Genomic DNA, 15,384 nt, shown 5'->3' with positions numbered 1-15,384 from the left:
AAGGCGGGGGCGGCCACACGCCTTTTCTCACGCCCGCGAACGAACAAAGACGTCCGTTCTGTCTCATTCCACCAGACGAGGGAGAAATTCGTTTCGATCCTCTCGCTGACCCCCTTGAACGGCGCGCCGCCCGCCAGCGCGCGCACTGCTAACAGCCGCGGTCGCCCACCCCAAAGGCGGAAGGCGGGCACTTCGCCGAGCCGAGAGGTTGCCGGCCAGACAGACCGCAGCCAATGGGAAGCGGGCAAGTCAGAACAGGCGGCTGGCGAGCGCGTGCCGTGTGCAAAGGGAGGGGCGGTTTGCGGTGGCCGGTTGATGGACAGCGTCTCTGAGCAATCAGAGGCGGCGCTGGGCGGCCGTGGTGGGGCTGCAGTATATTAAGCGCGACGCAGCGAACGGTTAGCGCAGTTGAGCTTAGATTTTTAATTTGCTGGGCAGTAGCGGGACTCGGAGTCGGCAGAATGAGGGAGATCGTGCATATTCAAGCCGGCCAGTGCGGTAACCAGATCGGGGCCAAGGTGGGTGAGGCGCGCCGCTCCGAGGAAGCGGCGCAGTGGCTGACATTACCCGTCCGCGTTGCGCAAGGGCGGCGGGGTCCGGTCACTCCCCGTCAGGGGGTGGACGCCGGCCTAGTCGGGTGCGAGAGCCCGTTGTGTGTTCCAGCGTGGTTTGCGCAGCGCCACTCCCTGATCGTGGCAATGGGTGATGGGCGGGCCGAGCCTCTGCAGGGGCCCGGCCTGGCGTCGGTCTGGGCATCGTGCGAGGGAGTAGGGATGCATCGAGATTAACCCGGCATATAAATCATCGCTGAAAATTAATGCTGGGAGCTCCTAAATTAGAGGAACGGGCACCTTTTGTCTCTATTTAGTTTGCAGATTAAATTGACTAATTGGGCTTCTTGGCGAAGATCTAATGCTAAATTTAATTTAAATAGCAAGCGTATTGTGCGGCTGGAGTCAGCTGAAAATAAAATAAAAAATGGCAGAGCGGTAGGAACAGCCAGTTAAGGAATAAATATGCTGTTTAAATCCGCGAATTCTGCTGAAGATCAATCCACCGCCAAGGAATTTTAAGGGTAGCTTCAGATTTGAAGAAAAGGTTGTGATATTTAGTGGAAGGTCAGGAGCAGTGAGCTGCTCGAATGGGGCAAATATTGCAAAAGAGCAAAAAAAAGAGACAGGGTTGCCATGAGAGTAAACTGGTGTAGAATAGAGAACAGAAAGGGCTGCACGTGATGAGGAAGAGTTGTTAAATAGGCATTCAAGGTTGGGAAGCAAGTAGGAAATGTGAACTGTTGCAGCTAAGCAGAGCTGCCTTGCAGCTTCGGTCCAGGTTTGATCTTGTGGATCTGATCTGCATGAAAAGATTGAGGAGATGGCTGATTTGGTTGAAGATGTCTAGATTCTGAGAGGTTGCAGGCGATGTAATGCCCCTATGGAAAGGGGGAGACTAAAAATGGAAAACTACATGGGATGCTTATCCTATCCCTGGCAATGGAGATACTAACAGGACATAAAGAGATGATGATTAAGAGTGAACATGACATTGACAAATTTGCTCGAATTCAAGGGCATAATGAACAGTGTAGATGTTGGTGTTATTTGGACTTTTAAAAGGTGCTACATGAAGTTTTGTTGTACAAGGTGAGTGTATTGAGCCAAGGTTAATATTGGAATAGATGAGTGGCTAACCAACAGCGAGCTAGTTGGTTCACTTCAAGAATGGCAATCATTAACTGTTTTGGTGTCCTAAGATTCAGCACAGGCTTCAGCTATTGTATTGATGACTTTAAAAAAGGAATTGTCCAAAAGCCAAATTTGAATGTCCACTTGATGAGTTAGCAAGTCGAGGAGAATACAAGTGGGGAGAAGTTAGATAGCGTGTAATGAGATCTACTTTGGAAGGAAGCATGAAAAACTGAGTTGGACTAAAAAAAGTGCTAATAGATTTGTGATCCTAGTACATGAACACCTATTTGGCCTGCTGGTGTCAGAAGAAATTGGAAGCAAGCTAATGAGCTGTTTTGGTGAGATTTCTTGGTACCTCACTCTATTAGTACTGCCTGATCAAATGGGCATGTCCTACAGAACCATTGGCAACATCACACTTTTTATTCTCTTAATCTACTTCACTGCGGAATTTATCCTTGTGGCAACCCTCGTCTCACCCTATTCTTTGTCCTTTTTTCATTGATTAAACCTGTTCTTTGACAATTTATCAATAAGGGTGAATGCCATCTCCCTTGTATCTTTGGAATCCTAGATTTTGTGGGCAGCATTTTCAATTTTTTGAGTGCCATGGTTAGTGTTAATTCCCAACTAGTGTTCTCCAAAGCTGCCACCTGTTTTAATATTTCCCCCATTTATATTAAAAAAAATTACATGTATTATTTAACTAGTGGATTTATCTCTAGATAACTTTCATTTTGAACATTTGGGCGGTCTGATGGTGGAAATGGTAGATAAAGCCTAAATGTTAATGCTAAGAACAAGTTGATGTTCGCTCACTGAATGTCACCATGAAACTGGTTTTGGCTCTGGTTCTAATTGAGAACTTTTAATAAAATGGAGAAAGAGATGGCTACTTTAATGACTGTTGCCTTGTCTATGAAGTCTGCTTAGTTCTTAGCCTCCTTGCACTTGTAAATAGTTGTCCTCTATTTACTTTAAATTGTACAGAGGAAATGGTGATTAACAATGGGCTGTTCCAAATTTTTGTGCAATTACTTTCAAGGGGCATTTGTTCCCAGGAACAATAAGATAAAATTAGTTCTAATGGTAAATTACAAATAGGGCAGCTGATCTAAATTTAAGAGTTGGTTTAAAAGAAGAAATATTTAGTTCCAAAGTCCATGATGTGGTTAAATAACTGAACTTCCAATCTCTAGTTCAATTTGAAACATCTATTTGTTCACTTCAATTCTTTCTTTCTTTGGCTTGGCTTCGCGGACGAAGATTTATGGAGGGGGTAAATGTCCACGTCAGCTGCAGGCTCGTTTGTGGCTGACAAGTCCGATGCGGGACAGGCAGACGCGGTTGCAGGGGAAAATTGGTTGGTTGGGGTTGGGTGTTGGGTTTTTCCTCCTTTGCCTTTTGTCAGTGAGGTGGGCTCTGCGGTCTTCTTCAAAGGAGAGTGGTAGAAACTGCAGTCATCTGCTTGAATGAAAATCCATCTTGCAGGGCCTTGCCTCATGTAATGACTAGCGAGAAATGCAGAAATCCTTGGTGACTTTCCAGAGAACGTTTTCAAACAGCTGTTCTGGCTAGCAGACTGAGTCATTATCATGAACAATCTTTTTTTTGCACTACTTGAGTATGTAAAAGGAGAGGGTGTCTAATGCTTTTAAGTTTTGTCCTTTGGATGCATAATCTGTCCTGTTCAATCTAATATTTTGACATGACATTTGGGAACATAAATTTTTCTTTGGTGAATGCAGTTCTCCATTTATAGTTTACCTGTGTTGAATCTTTATTTCCTCCTTTGCAACCTTTTGACATAAGGATAACAATTTTTCATTTTTTTTAAATTCAGCACTGGTTGATGAGTTTGTAGTTTAAATGATAGACTAACTTACAATGTCCTCTGCCAGTGGTACTGCCTGATTGCAATAAAAGTAACCCTAGAGAAATTTAGGTACTTCTGGCAGAATTGTGCACTCTGTAGTATTGGAAGTGTACACAAATCAGGTGCCAGATAGAACTCAGTCTTCCTAATTTTCGTTCATCAGTAGAAATCAAATGATACTGTTTGATTTTCCAAAATACCACATGAACTGGGAGTGCATTGAAAATGTCAGCAGTAGAAATAGATGAGAGCTATTGTAATACGTGAGTACTGGCAAAATAGCACTTTAAGGCCATACTTTGTATGGTATGAGTTTCAATAGTGTGTTTTGGAGCAAATAAATGGTTGACTTAGACTCTTGCAGTTACAAAAACCAGCTAAATTCCTGTGACACCTGCAACTTTGTGGTTTCTATCAGATAAGGTTCAAGTTTGCCAGATGTTCACACGTACAAATGTTCAAGTAGCATCTACTGGAAGTTGTGATCACATTTTTGTAGTTTAATTTTTAAAAAGTTCCATTTCTATGCAAATGAATAAAACTTGTTAATGACACAACTATTTCATGTTGCCTTTGCCCACTTCATATTGCTAATATTTGGTATGACATAAAAGCAACCCAACATTACCCTCCATGATCCCCCCTGCTCTTGCCCAACTTGCAGATTTTTCTTAAATTGCAGTGAGGCACCAATCCCCTGGATGTCAATTAAAATAGTTACTCCCATGATGCTTTGATACTTTGTTTCCTTTCAGGATATTTGTCTTTATGGACAAAATTTTGCTAGATCTACACAGTTAGCCTCCAGCTTTCATGCACTTCACTTTTCTCCTAACCAGCCATGTTTCCCTGAATTTTCAAGAATTCTTTAATGTAGTCAATAACTGAGACTCTTCAAACCTGAAGTCAAGTTCAAAGATTTCTTTTTTTTAATTATTTTTAAATGCTTGCACCTTCCTCTAGAACCAACCCTGGATTCTTATTCCTTGGCTAAGGAAATTGCTTTCTGCTCATCTTGTGGGCAAATAACAATTTTAAATTTGAATTACTTATCCAATTTCTGAAAAATGCATGTGTAAGCTACTTGAACTTTATTCATCAAACCCTATTTCATTGTTGCCCTCTTCCCCCCCCCCAACACCGACAAAAATGTCTTTTAGGTAAGAGGCAAAATTGTGTTCAATTCACCAGGTGCAAACTCAGGATCTGTAGAATTGCAGTGTATATCTTTACTGGTGTTCTCAAATCCTTACAATGAAGATCACTTAGGAGTACAGTTTAATTGATTATATTTGTCTGTCTCCATGCACCTTGTGCACTCCTAATTGCTTACTGGATCAGTGGATTAGCTTTAATTTTGGAGTGTAAGATGGTTTAAGAGGTGTTGCTGGGACTGAAAAACTTCAGTTGAGAGAGTGGCCACTGGTGTTTTAGTTTTGAAAGGGAAGCTGAAGGCAGTTTAATTTGCATATAAAATTGCAAGACAATCCAGAGAAAAATTAGTTAAATAGAAGGATAGAATATTTAATGGTGAGAGTAGAGAAGACTGATAGTGGTAGAAATCCTCACTTGGTTCTTGTGTGAAGATGGAAGTGTTGTAATTGATGGGGTTATTCACTGAAAGCTGGAAATTGAGATGTCTTGTGTTTGCAACAGTTTGAACGCCAAGTTTTTGTAACCACAATGTTACACTGCATTTTAACAAGTTGATAACATATTAAAAATGGAACTGAGAAATGGGTTGTAGATGGGAAGTAAAGGTGAACACAAGAAATAGGAGAAGCGATAGGAATAGGCCATCAGGCCTGTTGCGTGTGCTCTGCCATTCAATGAGCTCATGACTGATCTGATGATACTCATCTCCACCTACCACCCTTTTTCCTGTCCTTTAATTTTCCTACTACATTTTTTTAAAAAACTCTTCGTCTTAAATATATTTACTGAATATATGTTCAATGGGCAGCCATTTCCATAGATTTGCCACTCTGGGAAAAGCAGTTTCTCATCTCCATCTTAAACCTTGGATCTTGAGATTGTCTCCTATTTCTGGTCTCCCCACCAATGGGAACAATTTACCTACCACTACCTTATCTATGCCTTTCATAATTTTGTATGTTTCCGTAAGATCCTCTCATTCTTCTAATTTCAAGCGAGTACGGTTCCCAATGACTCAATCTCTCCTCATGGCTAACCCCCTCATCTTAGGAATCAACCTGGTGAACCTCTCTGCACTGCCTCAAAGCCAGTACATCCTTCCTCAAGTAAGGAGAGCAGTACTGCTTGCAGAACTCTAGATGTGACCTCAACAGTGCCTTGAACCCTTGCAGCATGACCTCCTTGCTCCTCAATTCCTCCAGTAATGAAGGCCAACATTCTATTTGCCTTCTTGATATGATAGCCTGCTGCACCTGCAAACCAATTCTTTGTGATTCATGCACAAGTCCTTCTGCATGGCAGCATGCTGCAGTTGCTTTCCATTTAAATACTCATCCCATTTGCCAACATTGTGCTCCCTTTGCCAGACCTATGCCCACTTATATAACCTATCTATATCTCTGCAGACATTTCATATCTGCACAATTTCCTTTCCCATCCAATGTAGTGTCCTCAGTAAACTTGGATGCACTACACTTAGTCCCCTCTTCCAGATTGTTGATGTATATCATAGACATTTGTGGGCCCAGCCCTGTTGCAGCCTGCTCTACCTCCTGTCCAGGGACTCGTAAGGTCACTTGGTTCTGTCAACTGAATATTGTAGCTCCAGTGGCCATGTCCTTGGATGCGGAGAATGCCTTTGATAGAATGGAGTGGAATTTTTGGTTTAAGACTGGAGAAATTTGGTCTTGGTCAAATATTTATCAATTGGGTAAGGACATTGTATTAAACCTCAGGCTAAAATCATCTTAAACAGACAAATGTCTCTCGTGTTGCTGCTGAATAGATCTAGTAGGCAGGGCTGACCACTGTCTCCAGCTCTTCCATATTAATGGAAACCATTCAGTGGGATCCAGACATAAAGGGGTTCAAGGTGGGCCAGATGGAACACAAAATCAACCTGTTTGCTATTGATATGTTGGTGTATTTGACAGAACCTGCAGTGGGGTGGGAGGGGGTCGTTAGCCAGACTGAAGACTATACTGGAGGATTATGGGAAGGTCTCTGGTATAAGGTGAATCTGGATTAAAACAAAATCATGCCTTTGTCAAAAGGAGATCAGAGACCCAATCAATGGGAAAGCAAATCTACATGGCTGCAGGAAGGCATTAACTACCTAGGGATAAGTGTGGATAAAGACCTACGCAATACATGTATATAAATTTATCTCCTTTTTCTCCAGAAGATTGAGGAGGACCTGGCCAGATGGGGGAAAACTGCCCATAACATTGGTGGGCCTAGTTAATTGTAAAAATGGAAGTGATGCCAAGACTGTGCATTTTGTTGTCCCAGTGGTTCTTTAAAATGCTTGATGGATGTGTCAAACATTTCATTGTGGTAAGGTGTCTGGAGTCTCCATGGAAAAGTTGACCTGGGAATATAAATTGGGGGTATTAAAATGGCAAGGTTTGTGGCCTCATTTTTTGAGGGAGGCAGTTCCCCTTGGGCACAAATTGGTTACATATGGTAGGAGAATTTGTATACAAATGGGACACCAAATTAGTTTTTTTGGTGGGGGAACATAACCCCATGATAAAATATTTGCCAGACATGGCAAAGGATAAATTATTGTATTGGATTGAAGGTGAGATTATCTCACCCTTGACCTATGCCTCTAGGCAATAAGATCCTGGATACCTAATGGGGATCAGGTGTATTAAGGATTGTTACGATCAAAGGCAGCTTGTCGTTCGAGCAGTTGAGGACTAAATAAGAGTATCAAATAGAACATTCTTCTGTTTTCTGCAATTAAGATCTTTCCGAAGGGACAAACTGGGATCATTAATGATTCTGCCTGACTGTAGTGACATGGAGACTCTAATTCAAAAGGGGATTGTATGTAAATTTATCCCTAGAATGTAGTCAATAATCCAAAGTAAAGGCCTGAAGGCAAGCTTGCATCAGATAGGAAAGATGAGGGTGAACATTGGCATAACAATTGATGAACGATGTTGGGGAATTTTTAATCAGCACGCTGATAACATTTAAAGCCAGAAATTTTGGAAATGTGCTTCAGATGCGATGTGGAGGTTGGAACTTTTGTCCACTCCACTTGACTGTGTACAAGGATGAGATCCTTCTGGGAAGACCTGGGGACACTGTAAAAATTTACAAGGTAGATTTTCCACAGGATCTGGAGTTGGACCTTCTAGGGGACATTGGCGACGTACACTTTAGACTGTCAAACACCAAATTCATTTCGTGAAGGTCACCTTGTCAGTAACCAGGAAGTGTATAGTGGTTACGTGGAATTTAACTACCAGCTAAATATTGAACGATGGAAATAGTGTTGCATTCCCCTGGAAGAGTTATGACACATTCATTGAAGTGTGGCAACCATCTCTGAGTCACATAGGTTCACAGATATAATTCACACCCACCCACCACCCCCCCCCCATAAGTGAAAAACAGTGTCTCAGCAGGTAAAGGATTAAGAATATGAAATGGGGAATGCAGCGCAGATGGTGTTTTTTTTCTCTACCTATTTTTATGTAACATCTGAGGTCCTATAGCTTTGAGGAAGATTGTTGTCTTTGTTGGTATTTAGGTGGTTTTGTATGTTTGCATTTTATATTTGGGTATTTGTATAATTTGAGAGATAGGGAGGGGCCTAAACCACATTACATGGAAAATTAATGTAATATTTTGTTTTGGATTTGCATGAGTCTTTGGAAATCAAAAATAAAATATTCAAAAAGATATTGTAGCTACATAAACAGTACAACCTGGGAAGACACCCTTCGGCCTACTTGTCTGAAACAAACATGATGCCCAGATTAAACTAAAACCCTGCTTGCACATGATGCATATCCCTTTATTCCCTGCATTTTCATATCTATCTAGACTCCCCTTAAATGCTACTATTGTTTCTGCTTCCACCACTACAGGAAGGATCTCCCAGGCACCTACTTTGGGGTCAGGAGGGAGGAATACTTTCCCAGCACAGCTTTTAATCCGACTCCACCACATCCTCTAGTATGTGACATTTTTACCAAGTCAAAAAGATTTTGGTTCTCCACCTATCAATGCATCTCATAATTTTATAAACTGAGGTCGCCCCTCTCCCTCTGACACTCCAGAGATAACTATTACCTAATACTCTAATGCAGGCAACACCCAGTAAATCTCTTTATCCTTTCCAAATCCTCACATCCTTTCTGCAATGGAGCAACCAGAATTGCACACCAGGTGTGGTTTAACCAAAGTTTTGGAAAGCAGCAACATGGCTTCCTGACTTTTATATTCTACCCTGCCCAATGAAAGTAAGCTTACCAGACACCATTTTGTTCTGCCCTGTCCTTTTGTGTAGCCACTTTCAAGGAGCCATGATCCTGAAACAGATTTCTCTCCACATCTTCCTCTTCCCAAAATGTAGCTTCTAGCACTTGTCTAGATCCATTTCCATCTGTCAATTTGTCTGCCCAAATCTATAACTGATCTAATCCTTGGGTATTCTCTGGTCCTTGAAGTTCATGTAGACATTTACTGCCCTGCCCTCATCAGCTACCTTCACCTTAAAAAAAACCTGTCAAATTGATGGGGCATAATCTGCCCAACACCAGGCCATGCTGATCTCAAATGAGCACGTGTTCTTCAGAAAAATATTGCTCTGTATTTGGATTCCATACTGCTTACAAACTGATATTAGGAAGGTGGGACAGAAATTAATTCTAGATGATATGAAGCTAAGACAGGATGCTAGAGATCTGATTTGGTGGCAAAAACAAAAATTCTGCTCAGGCAGCATGTGTGGAAAGAAGTAGCATTTCAAGTTGAATCCCCTTTGTCAATTGAAACTGAGAAACCCAAAACCCATTTTGTTTCTAGTGATGGGATGTGCACAAATGGATTTGATGCACCTGTTGGTGTGTTGTAGTAACTCACCAAGACTCCCTGGACTGTGCCTTGCAAATCTCTGACCTTTACTGGTTAGAAGGACAAATGGGAGCACCACGTGAAAATTACCCTGCAGACCACACACTGTCCTAACTTGAGAATATCTTGCCATTTCTTCACTATTGCTGGAACTCATTTCCTAAAAGCAATGCGAGTATACCCATTGCTCTAGAACTGGAGCAACTCAGTCATTTTGAGGGCAACCAAAAGTGGGTGATTAAATGTTAGTATTTTCTCTACTCTTCACCTCCCCCAACCCCAGATTGTTGCTTTAGTCTTTTTTCCTTCGTAACTCTTTGCAGTCTAGGTATGATCCTATCAGAACAGTTCATTTGTTCTACCTTTCCCAGTTCTGATAGGTTTTCTCTGAAAGATTACACTATTTTCTTGTGTGAACTGAGTGGTTCAAGCATTTTATTTTGTTTTCGGCTTCTAGCATCCAGAGTTTTGAAATTTGGAAGCAGTTCTGCAGAGTGCCTGAAAGTGATACTTAAATTGGGAAGGGGATAGTGTGCCAGATGCTGGAAGATGGAGAGAACCAGGAGGCACTGTAGGTCATGCAAAAAGAGCAAGCTTAAAGGGTGGCAAATGAGGTTTGAGGAATTTTGTTGCATATAATTTTCAAGAGTGTGAATGTGTAACTATTTCAGATAGTTTCCTTTGAACTTTTCTCTCCTTGTAGAGAATCAGAACCTAGAGAACAAAAGCAGAACCTTCATCTGCACTTTTACTCCTCGCACTTTCTATACATGAAGAATTTAATGGCCAATTAGTCTTTGATGGCTTTTCCTTGCAGTTTTTCTTGTGACAGGTATTGTTGCTGTTCTGGGGTTTGGTACGTAGTAGCACGTGGTCACTGCCAAACTTGACTACTCTCAACTCGTATTTGTGACCTCTGAGCATTGAAGAATGGTATTTCAATCCTGCAGGGATGAAGGATTTCTGATCTTTCAACCTGTTCTTGTATAAAATTCTGTGGAAGGAGGAAGCTGCACAAAACCATGCAAATAATTTGGGAACTAGCATTCCAGTTTCAGAATGAGCTGCAAAGTGAATAGTTATTTATATAATAGTGACGGGTCATCTTATTGACCTGATGATGGTTACCTTTTGCTATCTGTAGGTTAGGGTTGTGAATAAAATATAGAGGATTTTCTCAGTGTGGAGGTATAGAATAGTTTGCAGGGAAAATGGGTAAAGAATGAAATTTGAGTGGGCATACTCAGTTGGCCAAAGTGGTCTTGATCCCTGAAGCAATTATGTAGAAGAAATGCAAGCTATTGGAGGTTCTGCAGTAAATTGGAAATAACTTGCAACTTCGGGCAGAGTTAAAATTTTTAATGTTGTGAGTGAACTTGTATCTTTCAACATGTCCAACAATTTCTTTTAGTTTTGGGAAGTCATCAGTGATGAACATGGCATTGATCCCACTGGTACCTACCATGGTGATACTGACCTGCAGCTGGAGAGGATCAACGTGTATTACAATGAAGCATCAGGTATGAATCAGTCTTAAACTTTCTTGGTTTCTTTTTTCCAGAAAGAGCTAACCTGTTCTGTACTATTTGTAGGTGGAAAATATGTGCCTCGTGCTATCCTTGTGGACCTGGAACCTGGTACTATGGACTCTGTTCGTTCTGGTCCATTTGGCCAGATCTTCAGGCCAGATAACTTTGTGTTTGGTAAGTGAAGCTTGTGCAAATGGCTTTGACTCCAGCCTAGGGAAAGGTGAGGGGGAAGTAATTTTTTGTTAACTGAAGTATATTTGATCATTGGATGAGTAAATTGTAACAGCTTCTAAAAGTTTCATGGCACTTGGCAAAATCTGATTGTACTTTGGCTAGTGCTTGCTCCTAGAGTTCAAATTTTATTTGGAATCTGATAATATGAGGAGTTATTACCAAGCTTCAGCTACCCAGAGGAAATTGTCAGAAAATCAGTAATTCCATCCTATTCATGTTCCATTGGCCCCTTGAGGCAATAACATTTTGTTTACAAGAGAGTGCTAAATTACTTAAATTCATAAAAGGTGGGTTTGGCTCTGTTGCATTTTAGGGCATCATCCTTGAATTTCTGTTGGAACCCAGGAATATTCATCTTGCCTTTCCCATATTTGTGTGCAGTCTTTGTTTTCTTATCTTTGCTGACCCCAGAAATCTTGATTTGGCTGTTCTTCCTTGTACCCAATTGTGCTTGCTAAATCCCCATCCATCATTTAATGTGTGATCCTTGGCAACTCCCTAGCAATGCAATTCTGCATTACCACCATCTACTTAATGATATTGCCACTTGTTGCAATATGCCATTGCTTTTGTGCTCTGTTAGTCTTCCCATAAGACCATAAAACAGAAGCAAAAGTTGTTTATTCAGCCCATTGAGTGTACCTTGCTATTTAATCATGAGCTGATCCATTTTCCCACTCAGCCCCACTGCGTGGTCTTCATCCCATAATCTTTGATGCCCTGACTAATCAAGAATCTATCAATGTCTGCCTTTAATACACCCAATGATGTGGCCTCCACATCTGCCTGTGGCAACAAATTCTACAGATTAGCCACTCTAAAGAAATTCTTTAGCACCAACTGGTGTTTTTAAAAGATGTTCTTCAATCCTGAAATTGTGCCCTCCTGTAGTTCCATGCTTTGAAAGGATTCTTGGTGTATTAATCTGTTCAGCTGCAGCACCAGTTCTTGGAAATGCACATTATGGGACTAAATCATTTTGTCACATTTGTTGCTGCTCTAGTTTAAGTTGTGCAAGTTGTCCTAGAAACTTGACCCAGGGCCATCTGAATTCGGTCATTGATTTCAACTATTTGCTTCTCTTCAAGACCGCTTGAATTACTTTAAGGCCATTTCCTCTGCTGAGACTGAACTTTGTATATAATGGGAATTCTTCAGATAAATATGAAATAATCAAATCTAAATTTGCTTCTATTCAATTAATTAGAAACTTGTTTGTTCTAGGGCAAAGTGGTGCTGGCAACAACTGGGCCAAAGGTCACTACACTGAAGGAGCTGAGCTGGTGGACTCTGTTCTGGATGTGGTGCGGAAGGAAGCAGAGGGATGTGATTGTCTCCAGGGATTCCAGCTCACTCATTCACTCGGTGGTGGTACTGGCTCTGGAATGGGCACACTCCTTATTAGCAAAATCCGTGAGGAATACCCAGACAGAATTATGAACACTTTTAGTGTTGTGCCTTCACCTAAAGTATCAGACACTGTAGTAGAGCCTTATAATGCAACTTTATCTGTCCATCAGCTTGTGGAAAATACTGATGAGACCTTTTGTATTGATAATGAGGCTTTGTATGACATATGTTTTCGAACCCTCAAACTTACTACTCCCACTTATGGTGACCTGAACCACCTTGTGTCAGCCACCATGAGTGGTGTAACAACCTGCTTGCGTTTCCCTGGTCAGCTCAATGCTGACCTTCGTAAACTAGCAGTGAACATGGTCCCCTTCCCCCGCCTGCACTTCTTCATCCCTGGTTTCGCTCCTCTGACTAGCCGTGGTAGCCAACATTACCGTGCCCTCACAGTACCCGAGCTCACACAACAGATGTTTGATGCCAAGAACATGATGGCTGCCTGTGACCCTCGGCATGGTCGTTACCTGACCGTTGCTGCCATTTTCCGTGGCCGTATGTCCATGAAGGAGGTGGATGAACAGATGTTGAATGTGCAAAATAAAAACAGCAGCTATTTTGTTGAATGGATCCCTAATAATGTCAAAACTGCTGTCTGTGACATTCCACCTCGAGGCCTCAAGATGTCTGCCACCTTCATTGGCAACAGTACAGCTATTCAGGAGCTGTTTAAACGCATCTCTGAGCAGTTTACTGCCATGTTCCGGAGAAAAGCCTTCTTGCACTGGTACACTGGTGAGGGCATGGATGAGATGGAGTTTACTGAGGCTGAGAGCAACATGAATGACCTGGTATCTGAGTATCAGCAATATCAGGATGCCACAGCTGAGGAAGAGGGTGAATTTGAGGAGGATGAAGAGGTTGCCTAATCTGTATTGTGGTCAAAGAATTTGTCCATGTCATTGAGCTCTGTGTGTCCTTTTTCTTCTACTTTACACCATTCCTCTGTTGTGCAATTCTATCTTGAATGCTGTTCATTTCTAACCTTTAATATGGGGCATTGACTTGGATGATGGAATCTTGTACATGTAGTGACAAAATCTCCTTTGCAACAGAAATTTAAATATTTTGCTCTTGGAAGGAATCGCGGTGAGTGCTCCCCACTGAGGACATTGCTCTGTCCTATATTGGCTCCTTGCTGAGCAGATTAGGCTGGGAGTTTGGTGCAAAATTGAGCGTCTTTTGTTGTGGGATCTGCTTCTGCCTCAAGGGTAAAGGTCGCCAGCAACAAAATTTGCTAGTGTACAAGAGAGAGTGTACAAGAGAGTATCTAAGTATGGAGACACTGGCTTGTCTTCACAGACTTTCATCTTCAACATTTTTACTCTCCAGAAATATTTGATTTTTATTCTGTTTTGAGGGTAGTATTCCAAGGCCTAGATATTTGAGGCAGAGGTTGTGAAATCATTGTGAAAGTGAAAAATTGTAAGATGGATGTTGATATTTTGGATGAATCATTGCCATTGTGTGTTTCTATTGATCTGAACTCTTTGCTGTCTATTCAGTGAAGTTGCTACTTTTTGCTTGGGTGGATTTTCCAGAGATCATCTGATAAGTGGAGACCACACCACTTGTCTACTTTCTCTATTAATTTTTACTTGGAACAAATCCAGTTCTGTGACTATATCCTCTAGCTTGACAAGCTTGGAGTTGACAAAAAGTAGCAGCTTCATTAATGCAAAGCAGACTTTTTCTGCAAAGATGGTTGTTTTAGGACAAGGCTATCGATGCTTCAGGCAAAATGCAAAAACTTCATTTTATTGGCCACTTCATTTAAATGTTACAATCCCAAATTTTGGCTGAAAGCTAATGTTCTAAAACCTTTGTATGAAAAGTTCATGTCTTGAATCATGTTTGATCATTAAAGTAGCACACTGACTTGAAATGGTTGTTGCGTTTTTTTTCCCAAAAGTGGTGCTCATGGAGATTTTGTACTCCAGAATAACTTTGGGTGCAGCATTTCTGGCAGTAATTTAATTGTGCTTCACCAATGGTGTTCATTTGTCACGCCAGTTGCTTTCTCCAGATTTTTTGTTCTAGAGTTGAAATTGTTACTTCATTGTAAATGCTGTTCCAACATTCCAACTCTAGATTGCTATGGCATGATTTATCCAATCACCTGAAATTTTGGCTTCCCATAATTGAGTATGTCCTGAAGAAAATGCCAATCTAATTGTGTCCAACACCTGAGATTCTGCTGGGCTTGCCAAGAAAACAATCTGGTGGCTGTCCTGCTCCTTACTCCTAACCTGTCTGAAATTCTGCATTATGTGCATATAGGCTACTTTGTTTAACACTGTATACTTAAACATTTCCATAATGCCAGGGATTCCTTGCCTATATATCACTTAACTTCACATAATTCCCAAGCACCATTCTTCGTTGAAGCAGCAATCCAACTGAGCTAGACAGCAAGCAATAGCTGGCAGGCTGTTTGGAAGTAATTCTGATGTGTATATCTTTCAGAAGCTTCACATATTCTACTACTTTGCCCTTGACATTCCTTTAAAACAGTTTAAAGATCTGGTTTGTGTAGCTTCATTTTGGGATTGATTTGAATGTCAAATTTGGGCAAGGCTTCATTAGTGCTGCACAATAAGATCCATTTTGGCAGAGC

General features: G+C 41.4%; 1 protein-coding gene across 2 annotated transcripts; it reads left to right on the top strand.

Moving 5' to 3' along the window:
- Positions 1–371: 371 nt before the first annotated feature.
- Positions 372–14,652, top strand: LOC138762092 (tubulin beta chain-like). Of its 2 annotated transcripts, none has more exons than XM_069935390.1 (4): positions 372–518; positions 11,006–11,114; positions 11,187–11,297; positions 12,582–14,652. In XM_069935390.1, exons 1-4 carry the CDS (start codon positions 462–464, stop codon positions 13,634–13,636), a joined length of 1,332 nt encoding a protein of 443 aa, XP_069791491.1. In that variant the 5' UTR covers positions 372–461; the 3' UTR covers positions 13,637–14,652. The 2 variants fall into 2 exon arrangements, with proteins under 2 accessions (XP_069791491.1, XP_069791501.1); XM_069935400.1 differs by lacking the exon at positions 372–518 and adding an exon at positions 8,674–8,694.
- The last annotated feature ends 732 nt before the right edge of the window (positions 14,653–15,384 follow it).

The sequence above is a fragment of the Narcine bancroftii genome, chromosome 1 (genome assembly GCF_036971445.1).
Source record: "Narcine bancroftii isolate sNarBan1 chromosome 1, sNarBan1.hap1, whole genome shotgun sequence".
NCBI lineage: Eukaryota > Metazoa > Chordata > Chondrichthyes > Torpediniformes > Narcinidae > Narcine > Narcine bancroftii.
This window is presented reverse-complemented; position numbering and strand designations above follow the sequence as displayed.